Genomic DNA, 27624 nt, shown 5'->3' with positions numbered 1-27624 from the left:
TGGGCGATCATAGTCATCAGCGCACACTTTCAGCTTAATAAGACGTATTGCTCACTCTCGTCTTCGACATTTACCTGCATCACAAAATTTGGACATTTCACCTCATTACGTTCTCAGATGCAGCATTTTTAAATTTGAAGTGCAAACAGATGTCAAAAAAGGTTTAATCAATGCACCCTGAAAAGTTTTATGCAAGTTTTAAGCGAGTAATTGCGAAGGGCCATTTCAAAAGGGAGTGCTGCGTCCTTGTAAATAATGATTCGTTCTTTTTCTATGTTGCTAATTATGAACCGAATACTACTAGCCTACTTCACGTTAGCAACACTACATCCTTCAGGGGCGGATTCAAGATAAGGGCAAGAGGTTGGGGATTAAATTAGGGGGGTCTTGAGGATAATCTCACTACTTCTGGGAGGTAACGAAACATTTTGAGAATTTTGAGGCTTTTAACAACACTTTGAGGTTGTCCCATTACTAATTTTCCTAGGAATTAAGTTTTTAAAGTAAAAATTTATGCAAATTTTTATTAATTTCACCCCATAGTAAGTTTATGTAATGCATTACGTTTTTATTCATTATTGTGAAAAAATAAATGAAAATGGAATATAATAGTGTAGAATGGGCAGGAAGATAAAAGGATTTTTGGATAAAATGAAAAAAAAAAGTTTTATGCAAGTTGTAAGCCTTATTGTGAATTAAAAAGGGAAATGCACGAAGGAAAGTATGGCTGCCAGAACTTCTAACAATAAGTACTCATTGAAATCTACCTAAATAGGTAGAATACTTAAATAATAATTATTGAAGCTACATAAACATTTTTCTATAGTAAATTCGATACCTAAGGTGGGAGGCTGTAGCCCCCTTGAGCCCCTCTCTGTATCCGCCGCTGACATTCCTGTAAATTTTATAGAAATCATTAGATTCTCTTGAAATTCTATTTTAAATTTTAGCTATTTACTGGCATAATCAAACTGCCGCGCCGCGGAGAAATTGGAGTATAATTTTCGAATAGAATACTAATTTGTAGGGCAGGTAATTTTCTATTAAATAGAGTCTGGAAATGAATTAAATCACCTCCATTTCGTTCTTAACTGTTTCTACTTGAGCTGCTCGCACCCCATTATAGTCGAGGGTTGATAACGACCGATGAAGGGCCTTCCCTGACAGTTGACGACGGCTTGAAAACCCCCTTAGCAAACTGTCGCGATGAATTGACGTGGATGGCATAACATGAGGGGCGGAACATCGTGTCTGGCATGCATAAATCGACCGGAGCCGAATTTATTTACCCCTTCGACAAGGAGTGCGACGTCAGTGGCCCGAGTAATCCTGGGACAACAATGAGGTTTGACATTCATTTGTCGTTTCGTAAACCGCAGCCGTCGTAGAGTAGGTAGTTCAGCTTTGTTCAGGACAATGGAAGTTTAACTAAATTTACCATGTTTGTTAAATTACTCTGCTATGCAAAGCATAGCTATTACATACGTGCCGCTATTAACAGCGTTGTCACTACGAAAATGAAGCTTAACATTCTCGCCCTTTTCCTTCCAACATTCAGTATTGCATTCATCAGTAATGATGGAAGCATTGTTACCGCTACGAGTTGGGAAACTAACTATCGATAGGTACACATAGGATTGCATTTATAATGTTTTCCTATCTATACGTTTTTCCTTTTCCCCTCAATTCAACCTAATTGATTTAATTTTTCTTTCCCTATGGATTGTGTATAATTTTTAGATGGCGTCTAAAAATATGTCAAAAGTACAATATGGATACTTATAGTGCAGAATATCCCGTAAAAGTATATTTGAATTAATCTTTTTAGCTTTTAAACCCACTGTTGCGCATTTTTACTTCATAGTACATTTTTATTTGGAATTCAACATTCATTATCGAATTACAAGAAGTAATATCGTGAGGTACCTATTTAAAGTTTACTGTAGCACGTACATATGCCCAAAATGGTGCCATTAAAATACTTTTTACCTATTCAATCCTTGTTATTTTAAGATTTGTATTTATTCTTTTCATAAGCAAAAAATGACATTAAGGTACCATAATAACCCTACCTTATCCGTGTGCTTTCTTTCCTCAGTATTCGAAGTTTTCCTTTTCATACCCCATCAAGATCATTCTAGATCTCCCTGTTCAAACCCACTACCCAATTCACTCCTCATGTATACGTCTACTAATGTCCGTAATTTGTACCTTCAAAATTTTTGAATGATGGATTTAGTAACCCAAGCAATCTTATTTCAGCTGGAAATATTTTCCTTTACCTTGGCATATTTGCAACTTCTCGAATAGGAAGAAGGGGTCAATAAAAAAGGATAATACTTCCATTCAGAAGTTTTCGAGTCACTTATTCCTGCTATAATAAGTTAAAATAGATTTATGGATTTGCAGTTTTATCGGTTGTTTTTTATCTTCGTACGTACGGAAGTATAGGAAAACGCTATCATTTAAAAACCATTATTTTGAGGGTACCCATTCAGATGCGAGGCGATTCACAATTATCTAACAAGTGTTATGCTATTAGAGCTTCGTATTTAAGTTTTGAAATTCAAATCTTTATCTGTACCTGCTACATATATCCCTCTTGATTGGTAGTGTTCGCAATGATTAATTTATTATTTCTATTTTTTATAATTCTATACTTATCTTATTGATTCTACCGAATCGTTTTGTGGTGGACGATAATGGTATTTACCTGTGTGATTAACTCCTAAACGCTTGTTGAAGTTCTCTTTGGTGCAGTGAAACATGGATCCAAGGTCAGGAAAAATCCCGACGCTGAAAAAAATATGTTCGAGAGTCACGCCAAGGAGCTCATTGTTGGCCTTGACGTTTGTGTTATTATTAATTTTTTTCTACATTTCATTTTATCCCATTTCCCTCTATCTGAATAATGTCACTCTCTCCGAAGCTGCCCTTTCTAAATGCATAACTGTTTTTGCCAGATCCGCCAATGGTTATCTCACATCAAGCATTTTCTTTCCTCCTTCCGATTGCGTCGCTTCTTGGAAGGCTTCCTCCGAATCTTGACCTCTTTCATTTCCATCTTGTCCTTCCTTTGCCATTTTCTCTGCATGATGTCGTCTTAAAAAGAGAGATAAAACTATTACAAGAGATATCGCCAAGTCTTAATCTTATTGATAATTGACCTTTACATTAATCCTTTGAGTTAGGCAAATGCAGGGTTTCCTGTTGGGTAGATTGGGGCTATTGTTACCATTTCAGAATCATTCTGTTGCTGACAAGGTCGAAATAGTTCGTGGAACAAACGATTTGTATCACGTTTAATCTCCATAAACGTACATTTTCAGTAGGCAAAATAAAAAAAATAATTTTCGTTTATATAAGAACCAAAATTGTGTAATGAAAATTTGTCAATCATACAATTTAATGACGTAAGTGGCAGAGATCGTCACTATTATTTACACTATTTTTTAATTTGAATTTTTTTGCGGTCCATGGACACAGCAAAAGAGGAATATTGTGTTTACTCACGAGGAAAAGTTTTTAAAATTTTAATTGTCATCGGACATTTTGTGACTAGTCATAGTGTATCATCATGTCCGTTACTATCCGATGTGTCCATGGACGGTAGATTTCACGTACGTAATGTCCACGCCTATAACGATTTTCTCTAAATTAAGTTATCTATAGTTGGGACTGATAATAAGTTAGGAAACTGTCCTTATTACATTGAACTTGCATCTTATGGTTGTGAAAGATATCTCAATTGTAATTAGTAAAACAACTTACTTTTACTAATTTTTACTTGCCCACGGACATGACTGATGTTCCTGAATCTTTCAAAAAACTGCACTAAAATTTCCCTGCCAGCGTTAAAACATTCACTAAACCAAGTATAAACTAAAATAACCCAATATAGATGAAAATATTCTTCTCTAAACTATGGTTATTCAGGGCTGCCACCATCTCCTATGAATAATTCCCCCTTTTTCCTGTGTGTCCACGGAAATTGCTTTTTTGGATAGGACAATTTTTTTTAAATTTTATAATAAATTTTATGAAATAAAAGTAGCCCAAAAAGACTATTTTAGAATGTTTATATTGTTTTACCTTTTTTATAATAGATTTTACTATAAGTAATTTAGTAAAGCTTGTTAATACCATGCACAGGACATAAAAAATAATATGCCAGTTTAGTTTTGATTTTAAAATTTTGGGTCATATTATGGCAGTCCACGGACATAATTTTGTGCGATTATGGGAGAATGACCCCATGGGTGCTTCTTGAGACTGAGTGTCGTGAAAAACTCATGAAAGTCTTAACCGGGGAAAATACAAATACGTTGCTTCATGTAAAATACTCAAATTGCAGAACTTTTTCCAAATATTTGATAGTTTACAAATTATCATAGTGAAATTTATTAAGGTGGGATAGTGCCCTGAGCTAATCATTGGGTGATCAAATAGCCCCGAAAATTTTCATCGAAAAGCCCTGCGTGGGATACTCAAATTAATGAATAAGTTAGATATGGGTTGGAATAGATCCTTGTCATTATGCTCTTCTAATGCTATTGCTCGTCAGAGTTGCCAATAAATTTAAGGAATAGATAAAATCTAAAGTGAGAATGTCAAATTTCATTATATGTAGTTGTATCATATTACATTTCGAAATATGTGTCCTAATTTGAATTTGACGCAAATGATACCATCAAAGCTCTTGAAGAAACGTGGTTTTAGAGAATCTTAACTGCAGTGATGACACAAATCAAGAATGTTCTTTGAGTTTCCCGCCTGAACAAATTAACTCGGTTGCATCAATGACACCTTCAAAAATAATTCAGTAAATGCGGTGAATGTAAATCTAATTAAAACATTTAATAGATATCCCTCCCTGGAAACCCTCCCCCTACTGGAAAATGATGGCTGCAAATCGTGCTGTTTTTGTTTGGAAGTGAAATGTTAAGTATTAATATCCCGTACCCCATAGAACCGTTTGAATGTGTTACGGGATGTGTGAGGAAATCGAGGTATATGCTAAAAATTTGTGAAATAGTAAATCGTCTGAAACATTGACGAGTATATAAGGGCTCACTCCTTGCGTCAGGAATGGACATCGAGGGAATTATTAAAAAACATTTCGCTTCCTTAGAAAAATCCGCGAAATTTTTGGGATACGGAATGCATGGTGGCTTGAGCATATGCCCGAAAGGCAATTGTCCTTGAATTAATCACCAGTTCTTGTGAATTTATCCTTATGGTCGTTTTTAAGCCTTTGGGCATTTTATTCTTATCTGTTACTTAAGCTATTCCTTCTAAAAATTCAAGTGCAGCGTGAATGCGTAAAGATGTGTTCAGCACAATAGTTTTAGACACATTCACCAGGATGTCCATCGTTAAAAACTCTGCATTTTTCAATGAAAATAGGCAATCTAATGGAAGAAATTTCGAAAAAATATTCTGTTGAAGCATTTTCCTCACCGCGAATGCCTCCAAAAGGTTTTCCCAAGCAATCAAGTTTCATTACCTAGAGCCATCTTTTCCGTTATTTCAATGGAATCGTAGTAGTCCTCGAATTCAACTTATATCTGCGATTGCAATACGAACCAAAACGAAGCCACAATGATAAGTTTTCACTGAATTTCAGTGATTGGTTTTATCGGAAACACGCACAATATTGAGTTCAATAATAGAAGTAGATTGTTATGAAATCATTAATCAAACCGGATTTCATAAAAGTAATATCAATATATATTTTAACAGGGGCTTGCTTGTTGACCATTTATTTCATTTATTCTTAAAAACCTTTCGCGGAATTAAACTATTGATTGAATACGTGAAGCTAGATTTCAGCAGTAGATATAGTTCTGATTACTTCTGATAGAACTTGTCTATTTTCCTTGTTCTGCGAATTTCAATGAAAATGGGTAACCGGGTCTCTTTTCCTGAAACACTTAGTTAAAATTGAATATTTTTATAAGAAGAGGAAAGGTATTTTCTGTTTCCTCGTTGTTTGAATATTGCTTTTTAACTCAGTGTATTTTAACCCAATATTAGTTTTTGAGTTTACCCAATGGGCTTAGAAAGTTAGGGATGAATTGCATGTATTAGACTCCTCGAAGATGTAAACGATAACCTTACGGTACAAATCTTCCCTTTTTCAACACTTATGAGTAAAACAGAAGAGTCGGGTGAAAAATAAATTTGGTCAAACTTTCTAGGCTACGATTCGGTTCGGGTTGGATACTTACCTAATGGTATATGTTAGTCGAATTGTGACGATGCAACATAAAATGTTCTTTAAATGTACTGAAAAGTCAGTTACTCGCTCTGGAATAAAGTTTTAAGTGTACAACGTTAGCAATAGTCTCATATAATGCGTATTATGAACATAAGATTTAAACGTTATTTTTAAATATCGGCTAGTGTTAAGCTTTAGGGTACCAGAATCAATAAAACACCGCATTATCAGTGCAAAAGAAAATATATTTATTCTCGATAAATTATTTCTTATTGATCGCAAAATTTCAAAACATTCTGCTATGTACAGGATAATTTAATACTATTGATTTAATAGTATTTTTGAATTAAGGGACGAATGAGAATTTATAAACTAAATAATGAGAGGGAATAATTGAAACGTGGATGAATTGTATACAAAACGCCAGGATCGAGGAAAGAAAGAGAAAAAAAAGGCTGGTCGAGTGGGAGAAATGCTTTTTTGTAATGTTTATTCTTCACTTCTTTGTAATCATCGGAGCCGGCAGCGTCCCCTGGAGTCAAACATGCAGTTTTCATTCTCTCCGAAGTTTCTCCCAACAATTATACGCCGTCTTGGAGACACTCTTGACCACTCCACCTGACCAGCGGGTAGCACATCCTCTTCTGTCCCCTGTACTGGAGAATCGTTCGTGAACCTCACTACTGTCCGCAGATCTTGGTCCCTCGTCCCCTCCAATACGGCGTAGGCCGCGTCCTTGATTCGTAAGCTTCTCGAAGCGCGGTCACTCAATTCCGGAATGGTACCGTCGTGTAGGGCGTTGCGAACGTCGATGACTCCGAACGGTGTTAGCTGGCCGTGCTGGGCCGTGGAGTAGCACTTGACTGCGGTGAGGGAGAACTCGACCTTTTGGTGTACAAAAGATAAATTAAAATTAAGAGATGACGTTCAAGTATTAACCCTTTCGCTGCGGCCCGCCCTCCGGAAACCTACCCGTCACATGCTGCGAAATCTGTTGTGAACGTAACGTACTGTGAACGTACGTTACGTTCACAGCAGCGAAAGGGTTAAATAAGCACCCCTATGGCGGGGGGGGGGGGGGGGTAATTTACGAGTTTTTTACTATTGCTTTTATTACGAGTATTTTACTATATCAAAAAATCAACAAAAAGAAGATAAGATATTAGTTTGCAGCAAAAGAGAGGAGGCTAAAACAAACATCAACCTTGGAAAGCATAAGCTTGAAGAGGTGAACGAGTTCTCTTACCTGGGAAGCCGAATTACCAGCGATGGACGGAGCAAGAAAGAAATACACAGTAGAATAGCGCACGCGAAGAGGGCTTTCTACAAGAAGAAGAATCTTCTTACAGCTGAAAATACCAGCATAGAAGTAAGGAAACAATTCATCAGATGCTACATATGGAGTATGTTTCTCTATGGAAGCGAGGCTTGGACGTTGACAGCAGCAGAGAAGTCAAGAGTGGAAGCATTAGAAATATGGTGCTACCGAAGAATGATGAAGATAAAATGGATTGACCGTGTGAGTAACCAGGAAGTGCTAAGGAGAGTAGGAGAAAAGAGAAGCCTCCTAAAAACATTAAACAGAAGAAGGGACAACTTAGTTAGCAACATTTTGAGGCACGATGGTCTGATGAAGACAATCGTTGAAGGACAAGTGGAAGGGAAAAAGGGCAAGGGACGGCCCCGAATGAGTTATATAGGACAGGTTAAAAAGGATGCAAAAGAGAATAAATATGTAGCTATGAAGAGATTAGCGGATAGGAGAGAGAAATGGAGAGCTGCGTCAAACCAATCTTAGGATTGTTGACTAATGATGATGATTACTATTGCTGATTGGTGGGGCGGGAGGGGGGCTCATAGCATTGTTTAAGTTAAAGCTCTATCTCTATTGTTAAGAAAGGACGAATGGTTGAGTTGAGCTCACAGAACGCTCAGATAATATTCAGAGCGGAAATAAAGGAATAAAACTTTTTAAGGTTCACTGTTATGTTAATATGGGCACGACCCGGGTTTCGTTACGTTGTTACATTTTCTGGTCCCGGCACCTGAAGATGGAACTACGTTACGAATGTCGTCGTCATGGGTGGTACGAATGGGTCGTGCCTATATTAATACTAGCTGACCCGGCGAACTTCGTACCGCCTAACAATCAATGAACTTACAGTTTACTTACACCATTTATAAATCAGGAGCGGCTGTATCGTTTTTAATCATGTTTAATTTATTATAATAAAATAAGGGTACAAATTCAATAAAACTACGTAAATGAGTACCAAAATTGCTTGTCAGAAAGACATTTTCTTTATTGAATCTACATAGGGTGAATCGGAGCACGTTTACGCGGATTTTTTCAACAAATTTTCTTACGTTTTAGCTTAAGAAATTTTGGGCATTGTGGTTTAATAAAGCAGTTCATGAAATAAAAATTATACGCATTCAGTTGTTGGCTATTTGCGTTATTAGCTGTAAAAAAATGTTTTTAGGTCCAAGTCTGTTGCATACACTTGGCCCATTCAGGGGGCAGGTTGACACGACCCCAGTCCGACGCTTGACTGATGCTCAAAATCGTGCAAGAAAAGCCCCTATGAAGCAGCATTCGCATTAAATGACTTAAGGCGCGCCAGTTTTAGTATCTCTGTTTGGAAAAAATGCACTGCGTAAACGTACTGCATGCGTAAACGCACCACGGTGAGCCCTACACATTCGGGTTTAATGTCTTGCGTCAAGCACCTTCTGAGAAACAACAGTTTTTGTTTTGTTATCAGGCGCAAGATGAAGCGGATGAAGCTAAATAAATATAGCGAAGCAAAGCAGTGACGCAGCGAGGGGAGGTTTTGGGGGATAACCCCCCCCCCCCCCCCAAGAGCTTAGAGAATTTTTTAATGAAAGAATTTGTTATTAATATTAGGGGGACTAACAAACAAAACATATTTAACTATTCACACAGCCGCAATACCCACTATTTTGAACCATTTATCTCCAAAAATGTCTGAGGGAAGTGCCCCCACACTTCCCGCTTACCTTAGCGAGTTTTCTATACCCTACAGACCCGTGGTATTAGCTGCGCCCAAAACCCCCTATCCTAGCTACGCACTTGAAGCGAAGGAAGAAATACAGAGGATGGTTTATCGACTCGTGAACATAGCACGCTAAATTGACCATGAGAAAATCATGGGTTTTCATTAGCACATGAGCACAAACAACACAAAAACTGAAAGAATGACCATGCGATTTTTTAATCGTTATCACGAATGCAACACGAATTGTAAATTGAATACGTTTTAGCTCAAAAGGGCATATGAGTTGAGATCATGGAATCTACGGAATGAGGACTTCCTAACCTTTGAATTTTCCTTTGAGTAAAGTTGCGTGAATCACATTCATCACCAATTTTTTTAATGATCAAACACGTTCTGTTGGATAGTTATGGTTGGTTTAGGCTTCGAAAGATCATGAGCACAGAAACTACATTTTTCTGTAAATCGTGCCTTGGTAAGCCAGGTACGTCCAAGGACTTAAAATATTCAGATAGATAGTTGGTGATTTCGTCTTCGTTTGTTACACGTTTAAAAGATTCGAATCCATGCAGAGTACGAACTATTTGAATTTACCTCGTTTTAGTCATCCACATCTTCGTTCTTGCTCGCTAAATCAACCATCTTTGATTCTTTTGGTGATCAATCATATTCTGGAACTCTTTGTTGATGAGCAAACTACTCGATTCCTCGACAGGAACACGGACATTACCGTTTGTCAACAATTGCTTGGAGATTTGTTTACTAACACGGTAGTGAAGTGTCAACTCGAGCTGGGCCACGGCTGGGCTTACAATCAGCTCGAATTAAATTTAAAAAATGTAATTTCAATTTAATTAATATTTTGAATATATTTAGTAATTAAAATGTTATATTGTTACTAAATTCAGTTATTAAAGTGGTAAAAACAAAACAAATTATTTAATTTGTAGTTTTGACCGACTTATCAATTGTTGTGTTACTATAACTCCTAAATGCATGTCCATAGGAAAGAGATGAATTTTTTGTGTGAAATTATCCTTTTTTTAATAGCCTATATGTTAACCCCGCCTGTGACGAATCCAGAGAACCAAATCTCATTGAAATCGGTGCAGCCGTTCTCGAGTTATAAGTGTTCTAACTAACACGATTTTCGACTTTCTTTTATATATATAGATAACAGCGAACCTTACAAAGTTTTTTTTCCCTTATTTCCAATATGAAGAGGTTTTACAAGTCAAGCCTGAAGTTATCAGTAATATTCAGAGCGTTTACAGTCTGACGTCTGGTTACACGATGCATAAATATGTGCTAGTAAATCGCCAATTTGAAATTAATTGAAATCGCCAAAACACCCAAGACCTTCATCCGTGAAGACGGCTACACTCTCGCCAGCGGGTGGAAAAGGGTTTTCAAAGATCTCGACCAATCAGGGCACACCTCCACAAAATAGACGCCGAAAAGGGTATATATAAAGACGGCCAAATTTCTGCATCGTCACCTCAGTGGACCTGAGGGAGCCAACTGAAACGTTGGCGAAATATTATGCAGTAAAATGAATAAACGCGGAAGGAAAACCGGAAGAATCGCTGCCTACAGTCATAATATCCGCGGAGGCTTACTTGGAAACGTGCAAGTTAAAGTGTAAATATACGAATGCGTAAATGAACACGAGAATGCACTGTGTAACCACCCATCTTGTGCGAACGCATGAGCAGAAAATAGAGCCTTTTACAATTTGATTCATGCATTTGTATATGTTCCGTTCCGGGCCACAAAATTTATTCACACAAACAGACATTGACTCGTACATGTTAATGTACCGTGTGACCAGGCCTTTTCACTTAGTAAAATATAAATAATAATAATAATCATTTACTGATAGATACTTCAAACATAGTACTCTTTTTTGCAGCACTCATGTGACTTTGCTGTAAAAACCTTTAAAAATTAGTACACAATATCTAGTTTTCTCTATATAAAGGTGTGTAAAATATTTAAAACTCTGACGTAAAAAAGTATGGGAGGGTAGTATTTCAACAAATTGAAAACATAGACAAGCATTTGTGTTAAGTATTTGTTATGTGATTTTTGGTGGGGGAGGGGTCAAAAATAACGTAAATCTCATATAACATAGCATAACTCTTGAACTCTCCTTAGGATTTACGTAGAGTACGCATCACTCCCATTTAGCCGGTTGTGTTTTTTCCTGAAGCATGCTTAGTTCAATAGTTCAGAACACAAAAATTAATCTTGAAATATTTTTAACATGCTCAGTATACTCTTGGCAAAATTTACCATCAATTCAAGTATGCAAAGTTTTTTCTCAGGAAAAATACCGAGGTAAAACTTTTGTATTTGGTGATGCAAGTACATGCTGACAAAGGTTAATTGTAGTTGCAATGAATTTGTGAGTAAAAATAAAAAAGTCGGCTGTAACATAGGAGCGCATTAGAAGTAATTCATTGTTTAGGCATTTCATAGTAACATAGGATCATAGCTATAGTAATATAATAGATCTAAATAGTACTGGTCCTACATTGTAAGACAGGCATTATGGTTATAATTAGGTTGTCAGAATACATTGACGTAAACACAAAGTCCATTCAGACCATTCTTGCAGGTACGGAAAAATAGACATATTAACATAAACAACATAACTGCGACTCTCAAGCCAGAATTTGCCTATTTTGAGCGCGTAAATAGGTTACCCCGATCGGTGTATGGGCCAGGTTCCCCCGCCCCCAAATCGTTTTTTTCGCACGTTTTTTTCGCAAGAAATTAGGAAAAAATAATTAAGTGACATTGATTGAAATATTGGAAGGAACTAATGAGATAGAAAACTTCAGGTGTCACTTTGTGGATGTCTATCTTGCTAATAAAAAATGTACTTGTAACTTTTCCTCAGTATCTTTTATTTTCCCGACTGGTGAGTGTTGAGTAAGTTTCATTGTCCACTTTTTCGTATTACCACAATTTATTGACATCATTGGCAGAGGAGTTATACGTGACTGAAATCATTGAAATGCAATCTTTATAAAACCAGCGCCTGCAATTTCCATTGCATCCCAAACTCTTATTGCAGCACTTCCGTGTCATTTTTAAGGGTTCCTTAGGAAGGATTCCTTAGCAAATAGTGGCAGATAGAGATGGGGGGTGCTCCTTCCCTTGCGGGTCCGCCCGTATTGCCAAACATTGCAGAACCTTAATTGTAACTTTTTTATATCATAAGATGGCATTTTCTTATGTATATGTGTATAATCACTTTACTTGAATTTGTCTAATACTCTGCCTGCGACTTGATTATTTTTTATCACGATAAAAGTAAAGGCAAATCTTTTGCGCCCCTCGCTTGAGTTTTTTTCTGTATCCCTTACTGTTAGCAAATAGCACAGAAATCTTGAAACCAGTGGAGAGAGTATGATTTAAATTGGTAGGAAATAGAATGTAATTAAGTTATAGATTAATCTCACCTTCCGAATATCGGTAGGAGGAACTCTGCTGTAATCGGCGAAGGAGGCGATGCAGCCCACGTCGTCTAGTTCGTACGCCAGGATCAAACCAGTCCACGTAACGGATTCGGTGTAGTTGACTGTGTGCGCGCAGAAAGCATATCCGCTCGATGGAAGCTCAGCGTCGGTACAGAGTAGATTCCGTTGCCTCGGCACAAGGGACATCGGAGGGGACCAAGCTGTGTGAGATGACGGACTACCAACGCTTCCCCCGCCCAAGTCCACCTTGAAGATGTACGTGACGTTAGGTGCGCTACTTCGGGTTGTCGTGTCATCCAGTGCACCGGGCTGAGATGTAGTTGCTGCCCCGAATAGGAACGCTGCCTGTAAGGTGACTACAAAGACCACGCTGGGCGACATGATTTTCCTCACTCGCTGAAAACGTGACTAGGTGCTTCTCTTTCGTCAAAATCTGGACTGTACGCGATGGTGGCGTGGAAAATAATATCCGACCGTTTAGCTTGGGCCCGAATGTTTCAAATTCACACACAAAAAAGTCCATACAAAGTCCTTTCCCGTTTACAAAATTTCACTATCTCGAAAGCGAGAGGACTTTCGTATGCAGAGAATATGCGACCTCCAACTTGACCTCTTTGTAACTGACCTTCTGATATCTTTCTCTGAGAACGTGACCTATTTTTAATATTTCTTCTCATCTCTCTCGGCAGTGCTGAAACCGCCTCAAGAGTTAATGGACAGAAATTAGACTCAATCAGTTTTCAACCCACCGAATTTTTAAATTTATGTACAGATACTCCTTTCCTGCTCATCTGGGTGGAATTTATTTTATTGATACGCTATTTCCTCGGAAACAAGACGACATGAAAATATTTATTTCTCGCTTCCGGGATTTCCTTTGTTTTTCATTATCGCAATCACGAAGCGTTTTCGCACTCTTTGAACACTTCCTTACTGATAATGCTACCGATATATCGATTTTGAGGTGCTATCATAGCAATCGATTTTAATTCGTGAACCAGGCTTCTGTTCTCTCAGGTCAAGTAATTCGGAGAAGATGGAGAGAAGTATCCCAATGACAGTACTAGCCATGAAACCACGAATATTGCCACGTAAGGTACTCCAATTAACCACTAAATATAATGTCGTTTACCCCGCATTTAAACTTGTTCATAAATGTCACCACGCGCGAACCTCTTGCGACAGAATGATCCGAATTTTACTGAAAAATGAGCTATAATCAGGGTTTTGAACCAAAATGTATATTCTCAATGATTTTAACCTATCAAATTCATATCTTTTTAATACTATTCTTCGTGGGTGCTAGTAATTAATTGCAAATATACATTGAGAATAAATGGATCACTATGAGCTCAACGCCGCGCTGCGGGCAATCTACGAAGGCTATCACCATCCTCGTCTTTAAACGCCTGTATCCATCATGCCTATCAAGTGACGTGAGGAATTCAATCATCGATGAGACTGAGAGGAAATATTCTAAATGAAATCTAATTGAAAAACTTACAATCTATTAAAATATTTTAAACTTAACTCACCAATGATCGGTTTCTGAGCTTGAGCTTCCCTTGCGTGATTTCTCTTGGCACCAAAATGTACAGGAAAAACTTAAAAATTCCAAAAAATGTGGCATTCAATGATGTAATTGTTTTTTATTCAATGGGACAATTTTCGACATAAGTTGCCGGTTAGGTTTAGTTCATTCAGATTTAGTGTGTATCGCACGCGCTCACTGGTAGCCTATCCTCTTTCATTTCACTTACACTAGAAAGGTAACACCAGTCCCTTACACTTGTTAAACCAAGTGTCCCCTCAGTGCTTTTCATACGCACAATTAATCACACTGAAGAGGTGGTATACCTACACACCGGCACCTGGCCCTGTAACCGGTATAAATACCGGGAATTAAGTCGTAATAGTGCACTATTTCGGCTATCATGTAGAAGTCACGTGACAAAATATTACTAATACTACTATTGTGGCGCTCGGGGTATGTTGGCATGGAGATTGTAGATACTAGTTTTTTGGTACCAAGGTAGCGACGTCAGCCACCCTCTTATCTTTACTCATACGGGACAAACTAACACCTACTATATCGGCCTTAACCATGAAACATTCGGCATCGATGTCTTGTGTCTAATCGGCAGTCTAGATCTTGATAAACCATCTTTCCCATTATTGCCCTTTTGAGAAACATATCTGTCTGCCTCAGGAACTTCACCGGCATGTCCGAACTTCCGGTGGAGACACTGGTAGCATTATTCTCTTGTTTTCCCCTGTTGTAAATGACATTTATCACAAAATCTGCTCCATGCGAAAATTTCAAAGTCAGACTCTGGACATCCGTCATGTTGAAAATTCTACGGGGGCCGAGGACGGCTTGGGTGCTGTTCGCGTCTAGCGTAGTTGAATTTTCGGCTGTTTTCTTGCTAGAAAGATCTATCACCGACGTACTTGCTACGGATTCACACTTAGTAGAGGAATATAAGAAAGTCAGGTGAGTGTTTGCGGAACCTGGTTCGGCGTTGTCGAATGAAGAGAGGCAAACTTCGTCTTCCTTGATGGTAACGAGTCTCAAGCCTGGCAAATACACGCCACGTGATAAGGTGACATTGAAGGCACAGATAGCGTCCTCGGAAGGAAATTCTACGTTGGTGCAATATATGCTTCCTTTCTCGGGAGAAAGATAGGATGCCGAAGACCAGGAACTGTTCTGGACGTTTTCGTGGGCCAGCTTGAAGATGTAATTCCCGTGCGTGTAGTTAACTATTAACTCGTCGATTCCCTCGCCAGGGTGACCATCCAGCTTCCCGATGAAATTGATGATCTTGGAGAGCAATACAAATATCGTTTTGAGAGCAGACATCCTTGCTTCGCTATTTCTTGGTGGTGTAACTGGGTACTGAAACTAAGCGAGAGGAACTATGGGGTGACGCTGAATGAAACCAATGTCAACGGCGAAATAAAATGTCCCTCTTGATGACATAAATCTTAGGAGTGCTTATCTCAGCGCTCTCCAGAGTAAATTTATGGCGTGGTGAATAGTTTTTTTTAAATCTGCTCAAGTATTTCCCTCGCTAAATATGTGTGTCTGGTATTCTTCGGCCATCTATACGTGGAATCGCGGACATCTATATCGACTCATGACTCTGTCTCCTTTATTAAGAATGAGAATTTTAGGGTTCTCAATGTTGAGTGCAGTATTTGAATGTAGGTCCAGACCAGTGGTATCATGGCAAAATTAGCAGTGCCTAAACACACTTTCCTCAACTTCTATTAGAAGTGAAATACTACTGTGTATGTTTTTTTTCTTACAAGTTATGTCTTCATATTTTGAAATGTATATGCATTTGTTCGATCAATATTTAAAACCTGGATAAGATGTTATTTTTGCTCAGAATTATTATTACTATTTGACGATTATGTCTCTTCTTAACCGGTGCCGGAATGTTGTTCGGGCACCATTACACCACTGGTCCAGCCACAATCCAAAATCACTAATTGGATCGTACATAATGATGTAAAATCAGGAATTAATTTTCCTCTTTAAGGTATTCTACCGATTAAGGTTGGTTTCCATGGAGTAGATACTAAAAAAAGTATTCTGGCAGCCTCCACTCCCTCCATAGATGTCCCTTTTCAATTTGTATAAGGCCTACTTCCTTTAGTTCTATCTAAAAATCCTATTCTCTTCCTTCCAATCCCTCGTGTACCTAACATTCTACCCTCTAACACTGCTTTCGACATCCTCTCCCCGCTCAGTACTCTCTCCATCCAAACCTTCCGACTCCTTCGTATCTCATCTAGAAGCTCCCTCTCCTCACCCACCATGTCCAGCACTTTGTCGTTCCCCCTCCTTTTCTTTCACTTCATCTTCTCCTTTCTTCACATCCGTACTAACATCTCGAACGCCTCCGGTCTTCTCTCCTCCTCCTGAAGTGTCCACATTTCCGCGCCGTAATTTAAAAATCGAAAAAAAATAGGAAGCAAAATAAATAATTATTCGCGAAACTCAAGGAGCCCTACTCATGTCTAATTTTTGGTTAGTTAAAAAGTAGGTATTCTGCACGGGCATAATATTGGACCTAATGCCAAAAGTATTTTATGATGAGCTTGCTCTCAACCATAAGCGCAACGCTGCGCTTGTGCCACCCGTATGAAATAGATGAAATTCATGTCATGAATGGGTGAAAATTTAAACAGTTTGACGTCAGCTGTCCGAGTTGACTTCGAGACCTACTATTTTAATGGTAAAGTATGTTAGGAACACATATTAAACCCTGTTCTTATCAAGGTTAATTGATGTTTTTCAGAGAATAACGTTTACTGAAGTGTTTACACGCTGCTGAAAGTAACCGATGAAAATATCTTTTTCGCTAGAGCCACAAATAGCATATTGCATGGAATTCATTCGGTCAATACATATCCCAGGGTAATATAATTCATAATGATAATACCATTTAATCAATAACTCTGGAGATATTAAAAAAGTACATGTACTGTTTTAGCTCGGCTTCGGCTGATAAGGTAGTAGGTGGACCGGGCTGTGTTGAAAAGGTCGTGAAACACCTTATAAAAGATCACTTAGATGTAGGCCATGCAATATATATGGATAACTATTATTCTGGGGTTGGTCTAACAGCTTACTGTCTTGATCGTAAAACATACGTAACAGGAACTTTGAAGGCGAACCGGAAAGGTAACCAATCAGATTTAGTGCAAAAAAAAGTTGAAGCCTGGTAATGTAAAAGCAACTTACTCTAATTATGGCATCTGTGTTCTCAAACGGCGGGACAAACGTGACGTTCTAATTGTGTCCTCATAGTTTGGCGCCCGTATGTCTGAACACAAATCCCGCTCTTGTAAGGTTACTCAAAAACCTGAGGCTGTCCTAAAATATAACGAGTTTATGGGAGGGGTCGACAGATGTGACCAATTATTAGCATACTACCCCTGTGAAAGAAAAACTCTTCGCTGGTATGCCAAAGTTGGCGTTCACATATTCCATGTTATACTTAACAATGCCTTTATACTGTATAATATTTTCAGCAATAATGAAAAATTGACTCTCTTGCAATTTCGGGATAGTGTGATTCAATCACTGATTTATCAACATCGCCCACCTCCAGAATCATGGGCAGAAGGTCCCAAGTCAAAAAACATCCATATTTCGAAAGTTCCCCGGAATGAAAAAAAAAGAAAAATAAGAAAGAGATGTATCATCTGTAAAAATGCAAATATGCGGATAGAGTCGAGCTATTACTGCGATCTATGTCCAGGCAAACCAGGATTATGTCTTGAAAGCTGTTTTGCACGATTTCATGGCTATAAATGAAAGACTGTACTGATATTTTTACATATTCCTCTTTGTAAAAAACATCTTACCTATTTGTAATTTATAATTATACATTTGTCTCTTGTAAGAAAGTGTTCATAAGGATGGTGAAATAAATATTTATGTTTCGGGAAAGTATACTTGGTTTCAATGTCCAAAAGTAATGGATGGTAAAAATGTGTAATGTTACTGTAAAATTGATTTGGATCTTAACTATATATCTTTAGTTTACAGCAAACATAACTTATTGATCTGACATGAATAAAGAGAGAATCTGACTAAGTAACATTATTTGGAAAATCCAACCGAGGAAATGGATTTTTTACATTTTACGCTTTTTCAATAATTTATATTTCATGTACTAAGTTTTATTTGGTTAAGTGTGTGCGAGTAACCTAGATTAACTATTTTAAAGCGATACACTGGTGTATTCCTGTTGTTATATGAGATATATTTTGCGTGTGCCCAAAAATCTATTACGCGCTTTTGGCGGTGATCTACGCACACATAATCGTTCGCCACTTTCGAATGCTTGCGCAAGCATAAAAATGACTAGCACTAAAATAATCTATAACTATTGAGCCCGTATACAAATTCTTAGGAAACTGGATAAATACAAAACCTGTCAAAAATACAGTATGTCATAGCGAATGTCAACAAGCAGGAATTCCCGTGTGTTGCGGGACTGCATAAGCACAGCCTATTCTAGGGGCTTTCGTACGGCGGCAGTCGACACTGTGTCGCAAGTCGTTTTATTTTATAAAAAATGTCCAAAATGCAAAAAAGTATTTAGATATAGTTTCGATATATCAAAAAGAGAATATTTAAGAAATAAAACATTTCAGCCATCGGGGAGGCTAAAGAAATGTAGCCCAGCAGTGAATGTGTTAATGTTCGTTAAACTTCTATATACGATGATTTTTGTTCATATTGTTCCTGCAGTAATAATTGTTCTCTTTTTCTTTCCAGGTAAGTCCATTAACCCGCGTGCTTATCTATAGGAGAGTATCTCAAGTATATTAACGAGGAGGCTGAAACGCAAGCACGTGGTAACGTAGTCATGATGTTCTTCATCTCTTTACCCTTAGATTTTTTTCAGTGAAAATGTGACCTTTTTAAAAGCATTTTTGACCATTTTCCGTGAATACTCGTAAGATTCAAATTCTTTATTGATATATCCATCCATCCTTTAATGATATATTTGTTGGGTACACATTGTCAAGCATGATCTAAAATTGATTTCTCTACGTTTGAGGAAGATTTATCAGTGCTTATCTCTTATGAAATAAAATATTTTCGAAATTCAATATTTTTTCGGGTGGTAGACAATTATTTGGGTAAATTATGTCTCTAATCACAAGGCCATTGGTCAAGCATTGCTAAAGCTAGAATATAAGTATTCGATATCATTTCTACCGAAGTCATTGTTGCTATTTACCTATCGAATTTACGTGCCTGAAATTTGCGAAAAAATGGACGCTTTCACCTACTAATTACCCACTTCATTATTCATGAACTTATCATCACCCGCTTTTATGCACTATCACAGTACGTCATAGTAGTGTGGTGAATAACGATGCATCGTTATCATCGCGATGGTACTTGACCTCATACTCGCTTGTTTAAAATTGCTAAACGTATGAGGAAGATTTCAATGCTTTTACTGTTCAAATAAGGATAAATTTGAACAAATTCCATTGTGATCTAATTAATTAAATTTGCGTAAGAGGAAATAGTTTTAAAACTTTCAATAGATGGCGGTAGCTGTAATTTTTTTGGCAGTGATTTATTTCAGTGATCTTGTTGATTACATTTTTCACCGCTGCTAGGTAGAAAATAAATATAAAATAAATGAAATAAAAAACACGCTATATCCAAAAAGTATAAGAAGCATCTGAAATTAGAAAAATAAACTTTTCATCGCTTGGAGAATAAATCGAGGGTGCTAATTAAGTTTAGATATTAATGTTGCCTGCCAATCTCACTCTCAATTAAGTCTCTTCTACCGAATCCTCACCCACATTATTCCTCTGGAAGGAAAAGAACATGTTTATAACTATGTAGGTTTCTTCAAATAGTATTAGGAAACTGCGTGGTATAAAGATTGTTTATTTATTATATTTTAATTTTTAAGTAGCAGCGAAAACGTAAAGTAATAACTTGAAGAAGAATCTGCCAAATGCAGCCGCCATATTTCTGTTGAAGAACTTGCAATGAACTATCCGAAACGCGTTACATAAAAATTATCTATTTCTTAGCTGCATAGATATCTCTTCCGGAGTTAAGTTCTCCATTCCGTTTAATATCCATAACATTTTACATTCTGATATGCCATCTTCCATGACCCATGGTTTGTTAAAAAAAAACACCGATGAACAGCTCGCGAAAAAAATTACTTCGGTACTGCGCGTTCCAAATATGTCGCGCTCGGTCGCGATATTTCCCCCGTTAACTTTTCTAGGTTTCTCGCTAATGTTTTCTTAGAGCACCGCTAATGGCGTTTAAAAACTATAGTCTCACGCTAAGTTCCCCGGACTGCTTATTTAACGCTATTATTTTTTCTTTTCTCGGTTCTTGGCAATATTCATAGAGATTTCAAGTCAAAATAAGGGTACCCTTAAAATGGCTAACACATTCCTTATTTTAACATTATTTTCAGCTTTTGCATTGAACGGTGGCGCCATTTCCATGTTATAATGTACCCTGAGTTTGATAAACTTTGACTTCAATTAAAAAATTCATTTGCTCATACCTATGTCGTAAGTCCGCAGGCAAGCCTAAGTTCCATATTTATCTTGATTATTATGGTGCAACTAATATTATGTTATGTGTGATATTAGGTTTTCCCGGCGTATCAGGTACGGAAAAGTTTATCGGGTTTTCCACCGGTTGATGTTCTCCATGTCTACCGACGTTTTGAGCAGCGACTTGCATTTCATCCACAGGGGATCTTCTGAATGCCGTTCTTCAAAATTTGACAAGTATATATCCATGGTCAGGCGTAACCTGATTGGTTCCCGCGTGTTGGAACCTGACCATGGATGGGGTGTATATACACTTGTCAAATTTTGAAGACCGGCATTCAGAAGATCCCCTGTGGATGAAATGCAAGTCGCTGCTCGAAACGCAAAAACTATGTTATTTTTTTTGTCAAAATCGCGTGTAAATCCTTGCATTAATCAGCAAATTTCTTATTTTTAGCCAAGCATTGCCATTAGTGAATACCTTAATCATTAGAAATCCCGGGCTGTATGGTTTTGTAAAGCATCACGATCGGATCTGGGGCTCAATGATCAGTGGCGTAGCAAGGAATTTCGTTCGGGGGGGGGTCCGAAACCAGGGGGGGAAATTTTTGAAAATCAGGTTACTAAGTAATGGGTTTCAAACTAATTTTAACACTTTTCATAATCGAAAAAACTTCATTTGTTATAGGAATATTTTTTAAATTCATGATTTTTCAATATTTTTTCTTTTTGAAGGAAAATGATTGTGTTTTTATATTTCGGGGGGTCCGGACCCCCTGGCTACGCCACTGTCAATGATTGTCACAAAATTAAGCGGTTTAATGAGTTCACCCATTTGGGCAGCACATTAGAGGTAAACGGACAGGTTAAGTTAAGACATCAGGAAGAGAATTGCGTAAGCATAGGAGGCGTTCATAAACAGGGAGGAGCTTGTTGCAAGATCATTATGTAACTTATTGAAGAAAAGTTTTGTGAAGAAGAAAAGAAAAGGTCTGATCTGGAGTGTAGCGCTTTATGTTGCAGAAAATTGGACGTTGAGGAAGGAGGGTGAGAAAAGAATAGAATTGTTGGAAATTTGTTTGTGGAAGAGAATGGAGAAAGTAAGGTGGACGGATAGGATGAGGAATGTCAAAGCACTAGACAAGGTGTGCGAGGAGAGATGATAAGATACGGAAAAGTCTAGAGGGTGTGGATTGAGCGAGTACTGAGAGGGGAGGGGATACTAAAACCCGTGAGCTAGGAGAAACACTGCTTTAGTAGGCAGGGATAATAGAAACTGCGTAAAAAAGCGAATTTTCAAATCTGGAATCCCTAATTAATGCTATATATCATTACTTCAAAAGTGACGTTATCATCTTGGAATTCATAGGGTAGAGAGAGTAGATTTTTTTTTACCTTTGCTCGTTTATCAAGTATGAAGGAATTACATCCGAAATAATGCTGGGGTAAAAGTTTTTAAGATAGTGACTCAGTTAAATGCTCAACACGTTCTACTTAATACATCCCGAAAAATTCAAATGATTTCTTTTGCTTTAAACGATTAAAAAGTCACATATGAAGTAGGATCGATCGAGAGGAATATACCTATGACAAGTTTTATAGCTTAGCTTGCTAAAGCACTCTGCCGGAAATTGAGGGATCCGGGTTCGAATCCCGGTCAAGGCGAATGATTTTTCCTCTATGGATTTTTCGCACAATTTATGTAATGCGGATGACTTCGTATAAGGTATCACCGTGGCTAGTCCCGGTATACTTAAATAATCTTGGAGCTTTAGGTGACCCCAGGGGCTAAGTATACCTGACGTTAAAATTTATTGAGACGTTAAAATATATAAATAAATATTGTAACATTTATTTATTACGATTACCTTGTTTTTAAACTGCTAATAACTTCTTCCAGATGATTTATTATTAGGGGACGAAAATAGGATCAATTTTTAAATTTTTGTAAAGTAGACATTTTTTTAACTTTTCTCTTTAAAGAAAATTGTTAAAAAAATCTTTTCTGATATATGTTTAGCTAAATATCATGTGCAGGCTTGGTTGGTGGTTTTCATATTTTTTTTGGAACGATTGATTTAAAAATATGATACCCAGAGGCCAAAAATAGACAGGGGAACTAATACCATATTGACTGTTGGTGGGACCACTTTCAGAAATATTTATAATTTAATCGCAATACTGTGCACGACCAAATATGCCTCATATTTTCCTCTTTTTTTTACGTGTAACTGCTCATTCATGTGATTCCAGAGGCTATTGTCTGTTTGGGGCATCACCTGCAGAAATACAATCGTGATACTTGACCAAATATGCCTCATATTTTCCTCCCTTTTATGTGACACTGCTCATTCATGTGATTCCAGAGGCTATTGTCTGTTTGGGGCATCACCTGCAGAAATACAATCGTGATACTTGACCAAATATGCCTCATGTTTTCCTCCTAATGTTATTAGTCATAGGATCGCGTCCTCTTTAATTAAATTTCTAAACTTTCTATTGTTTACAAGCATTCAAATTAAATTTCTTGCATATATTTTCCCGTTTTCCGCACCATTCCCTTTTTCCCAGCGTACTTTTTTTTCTTCTCTGTTCATCATTCTTTTTGCCGTTTTCCTCCTTCCTTTCCTGGCACTCCCTCCACCCTCCACCTCCTCCACTTCCCTTTCCTCTCTGTTATTGTGCTCCGCCGCCGTGAGGTATTGATCTTCCTATCTTACTCCCACTCGCACTTTCCCTCTCTGTCTCTCTGTCTTCTTTTCCTCAACTCTCTCTCCCCTTTCCTGCATGCCTTCCTGCATCTCCTGCTTATCTCTTCTTCCCTCTTATCCCTAAAACTTTACTCCTCAGTCCCCTACCCATCTCGTCATATCTTCCCTCCCAAAATGCCCCTCACCCCTTTCATATCTCGTTGTCATCCTCGCAAGCACCGAAAAAATGACCAAAAAAAATATATATGAGAAATATTATTTATGAACTATTTGATGTTTTTATTATTATATAAACCTCTTGAGAAATGGAAAAATTAAAACTTTTAAGTCAAATTAATGGGTAAATAGTGAAATTTGAGTTTGAGATTGTATTATACGTCAAAAGCCGGTGAGTTAACGTTTAAAATGATACCACATTTATCACTTTAGGTTCCATATTATCGGAGCATATACAGAATGGCAGAAATAACCTTTCTGTAATAATTTATGTGATAAGAACCACTGGTAACAATCTGTGGGAAAAAATTTCCTCCTCAGTCCCCTACCCTCGATTCATCTCGTCATATCTTTCTTCCCTTCCAAAATGCCCCTCACCCCATTCCTCGCAACCTCCTTTTACTCTTCGCCCGGAAAAAAAAACAAAAATAAAAATAGAATGTCGCTTGCCGCTCCAGCATTGTGTCCTCTTCCTCTTTTTGGTCCTTTTAGTCGACACAACGACCACTTAAAAACAGCTGGGAAGAGTGTGATAAAATATGTTTCCTTTTGTTTTTTAATCGGTCGTTATTCTATATAACTTTTACCTTTTTGAAGTTCCGACGTTTATAAAAAAGCATATCTTCGTGTGCTTGGAAAATAATTGTCTTCGAATCCAAAGTTTTATTTGGAGTAGCAATCATGACTCGTATTGACATTCACAGAGTACATATAGTAGAATATTTTCTACATATGCATGTATCTCATTTGTTTGGAGATTGAAGAAGATAAAGCACTGAGGTAAAATTTTCAATTTAGATATTCAGGTAAATGTTCACCACGGTCAGGTTAATATACCCTGAACAATATTCAGGATAATTCAGTTTGTTTTAAACGATTAATAAGTATTCTCACTCAATCGAGAGGGATACATGATCATTTTATAGCCTTTATGGTTTTTTGATGTGGGTAGATGGCAGGAAGAAGGTCTACAGCATATATTTAAAAAAATAATACCCCCACCTTTCTTACGTGAATTTTTTGGAATGGTCCCATATTAATTGATTTTTTAAATACTTCATATTATTCTCTTAATTATCTTTTTCGTGGATAGTTGGTAGGATGAATAAGTTGAGAGAAAGCACTACTTTCCACTTGTCAGGCCCGCAACTAGAATAAGCGACAAGAATATGCAATTCGGTGCGGAGAGACTTAATCCGTAAACTAAATTTATTCAAAAGGATGATGGTTTAGATTCGTAACAATATCTACAAGATAGTTGAGACCTAAACGCAGAAATCACAGAGAATTTCGTAGGTGGTGACTCTGAAATTACTTTTAGGCTTAGATTGCGTGAAGGATTAAGAACTGATGCCATTCAGAGGAACACCGAAGACATCAACTCAGAACTTCTCTTTATCCCCAGAACGAACTGGAACGGTAAAATAAGAGAGATGTTTTGCCAAAAGGCATTCGTTTTTCCCCCGAACGATACAGGACTCCGATTGATAACGGGCCGAACACACCCAATCAAATATCTCACATCGCACACCTGGATTTTGCAGCATTCTCGGCTGACGTTCTAACCGTTAGAATCTAACACCTTCTGCCACATGACTATTGGCATGCTGGGTAGCATATAGATGTAGATTTGGAAAATGAATAAGAAACAGCCTCTCTCAATAAGGAAGCAATGAATGAAATTGGTTGGGAATGGAATTCAGCTCCTTCTAATACCTCTCAAGTTTTTCTTACCAATCAATACGCTTAACATTTGGCTGATGCCTTTTTCAAGGGGCAGAATTTTTCTCTTCACCACCATTTATGCCTTGGGGAGAGAGTAGCGGGTTTCCTTCCCCTCCCCCAAATCATCTTCTTTCCAGGTTATACATATTTGGTGGAGCAGCGAAAAATTCTGTACCTTGAAAATGACATGTTTATATGGAAACTATGGTTGGTTGAGTGCAATATTCAGGCATGTTTAGTGTAGACATTTTACAGACTGTTTTATTTCAATGTAAAACTAAAGTTTTTATACAGCCTAATATGGTTTTATATCCATATATTCGTGTAAAAGTGCTACTGGAGACTGATAAAGCTACACTCAGTGCGTATCACCGTATCAGCTTAGTGTTATCCTTTTCCGATTTCTTAATTTACGTATTGCAGCGGACTCAATGGTCCTCTTCACCATTATCAATACCTGGGAGTAACGATAACCTCGAAACTCACGTGGAGAACACATATAAATAATATTTGCGGCATAGCCCTGAAGAAATTAGGATTCGTCAAGCGTATTGTGGGAAGATTTTCGGATGAGAAAGTGGAAGAAAGGTGCTATTCCGCTCTCGTCCGACCGCACCTTGAATATGCAGCGAGCGTATGGGATCCCGTGCAGAAAGACTTAATCCGCGAACTGAATAAAATACAAAGGAAGGCTGCGCATTTCTTCAAAAACTGCTACGGGCGTACAGACAGCGTTACCCTGATGTTAAGCGAATTAGGCTGGGAGCCACTGGAGACTCGGAGGCTGCGCGCTAGGCTTAGATTGCTTGAGCAGTTGAGAATGGATATCTTTAAGAGCGTCTCGGAGAACATAATATTAGAGCCACACTATATTTCCAGGTCCGATAGAAGTGATAAATTAAGAGAGATGTTTTGCCGAACGGATAGATATCGGAATTCGTTTTTCCCCCGAACCATAAAGGACTTTAATAAACGCTAGTCCCAACCTCGTTAGAGCACTTCATTTTTTTTGTTGTAAACGGCTGGTGTCCTAACACCCCCTGCCACGCGCCTTTTAGGCGGCTTGAGGGGTGTTATATAGATGTAGAATCATGCGTGTTGCATTTGAATTAATTATCCATAATATTAAGTCTTTATTAAGTTTAGTGATTTTACCTGTTACGTTCGCCTCTGTGACCCATCACGACACATTGGCTGATTATATTAGCTGGAAAAATATGTGCGACAATTATTTTTATGAATTGGCTGAAATTCTCATTATTATTATTAAACGAGCCTCATAAAAAATCATCTTTAGTGACATTTAAACTGTTTGTATTCCAAGTTACCAATAAAATCAATTGCTGAATGAACCATTCAAAATAAGTAGAACCACTGCTAACCAAATTTATTTGAAGGCTCAAGAATCAAAAATTTAAAACAATAACGCAATGAGAAATTTAATTTGTGCTAGTTGAAGTCTTTGCAGAAAATGATTATTTTAGATCTTTTGAAAATTATCATGGAATTTTTTAGGGAAGACAATTGGGAAGATAGTCTACTGGCACTGGAGTCAAGGAAGATTTTCCGTTTTCGAACAGAAATTTCAATCCAAACTTTTTTCTTTTTTTCTTTATTACTTCTTTCTGTGATTGAATTTTTCAGTTTATCCTTTTCAATACCCTATTGCCCTCATCCTTTGAGACGTAAAAGATGTTTTGATGCGTTGATTTTTTTTCGCCTATGAGATGTTGGACCGTGATTCAAGTTTATCAATGGTTTTTTTAGTCGGTAGAATTTGGTCTGATATTGGGAAGGAAGCTTAGTATAGCTGTCTTTTTCTTCCCTAAGGTATTCAGCTCTGGCTCATTGGGTATACTCAGTGTTGTAGGAATGCCACCAAATGGGATTGGGAATAGATATATGTTGATCAAGGCCGTGCCACCCATGTGATAAATATTTTACGGAAGAAATTCTTATATTACGTCGAACATCATGCCAAAAGTCATCCATGTTAACGTATTGCCATACCGAAGCCACGGAAAATGTTTTATGTCGATGATTAGCACCGGATCAAAGGCATAACGGGCGATTTTGGTGACTATTTCCAAAAACGACACACTTCTAGAAAAATGTGTTAAAATTTCGTTTAGTAATTGAGATCAGCTTAAGTCCGCGGATGGCCTTTGTTT

At 37.6% G+C, this 27624-nt stretch overlaps 2 protein-coding genes across 4 annotated transcripts in view; one reads left to right on the top strand and one right to left on the bottom strand.

Moving 5' to 3' along the window:
* LOC124166355 (leukocyte tyrosine kinase receptor-like) overlaps positions 1-27624 on the top strand; it is a 550686-nt gene that overhangs the window by 117850 nt on the left and 405212 nt on the right. The window lies entirely within an intron of this gene.
* LOC124166356 lies at positions 6445-15647 on the bottom strand. The gene is made up of 2 exons (XM_046543835.1): positions 12708-15647; positions 6445-7105 (listed from the first exon to the last, which is right to left on the bottom strand). Exons 1-2 carry the CDS (start codon positions 13104-13106, stop codon positions 6731-6733), a joined length of 774 nt encoding a protein of 257 aa, XP_046399791.1. The 5' UTR covers positions 13107-15647; the 3' UTR covers positions 6445-6730.

The sequence above is a fragment of the Ischnura elegans genome, chromosome 10, assembly GCF_921293095.1.
Source record: "Ischnura elegans chromosome 10, ioIscEleg1.1, whole genome shotgun sequence".
Taxonomy (NCBI): Eukaryota; Metazoa; Arthropoda; class Insecta; order Odonata; family Coenagrionidae; genus Ischnura; species Ischnura elegans.
Note: the sequence above shows the minus strand (reverse complement) of the source record. Positions and strands in the feature narration are given on the sequence as shown.

Excerpts from the sequence above, each read along its gene's own strand:
- LOC124166356 (XM_046543835.1), bottom strand. The coding sequence starts at position 13,106 with ATGTCGCCCAGCGTGGTCTTTGTAGTCACCTTACAGGCAGCGTTCCTA. Across the intron at positions 7,106-12,707 it reads CTCCTACCGATATTCGGAAG|GTCGAGTTCTCCCTCACCGC; the intron begins GTGAGATTAATC and ends GTACACCAAAAG.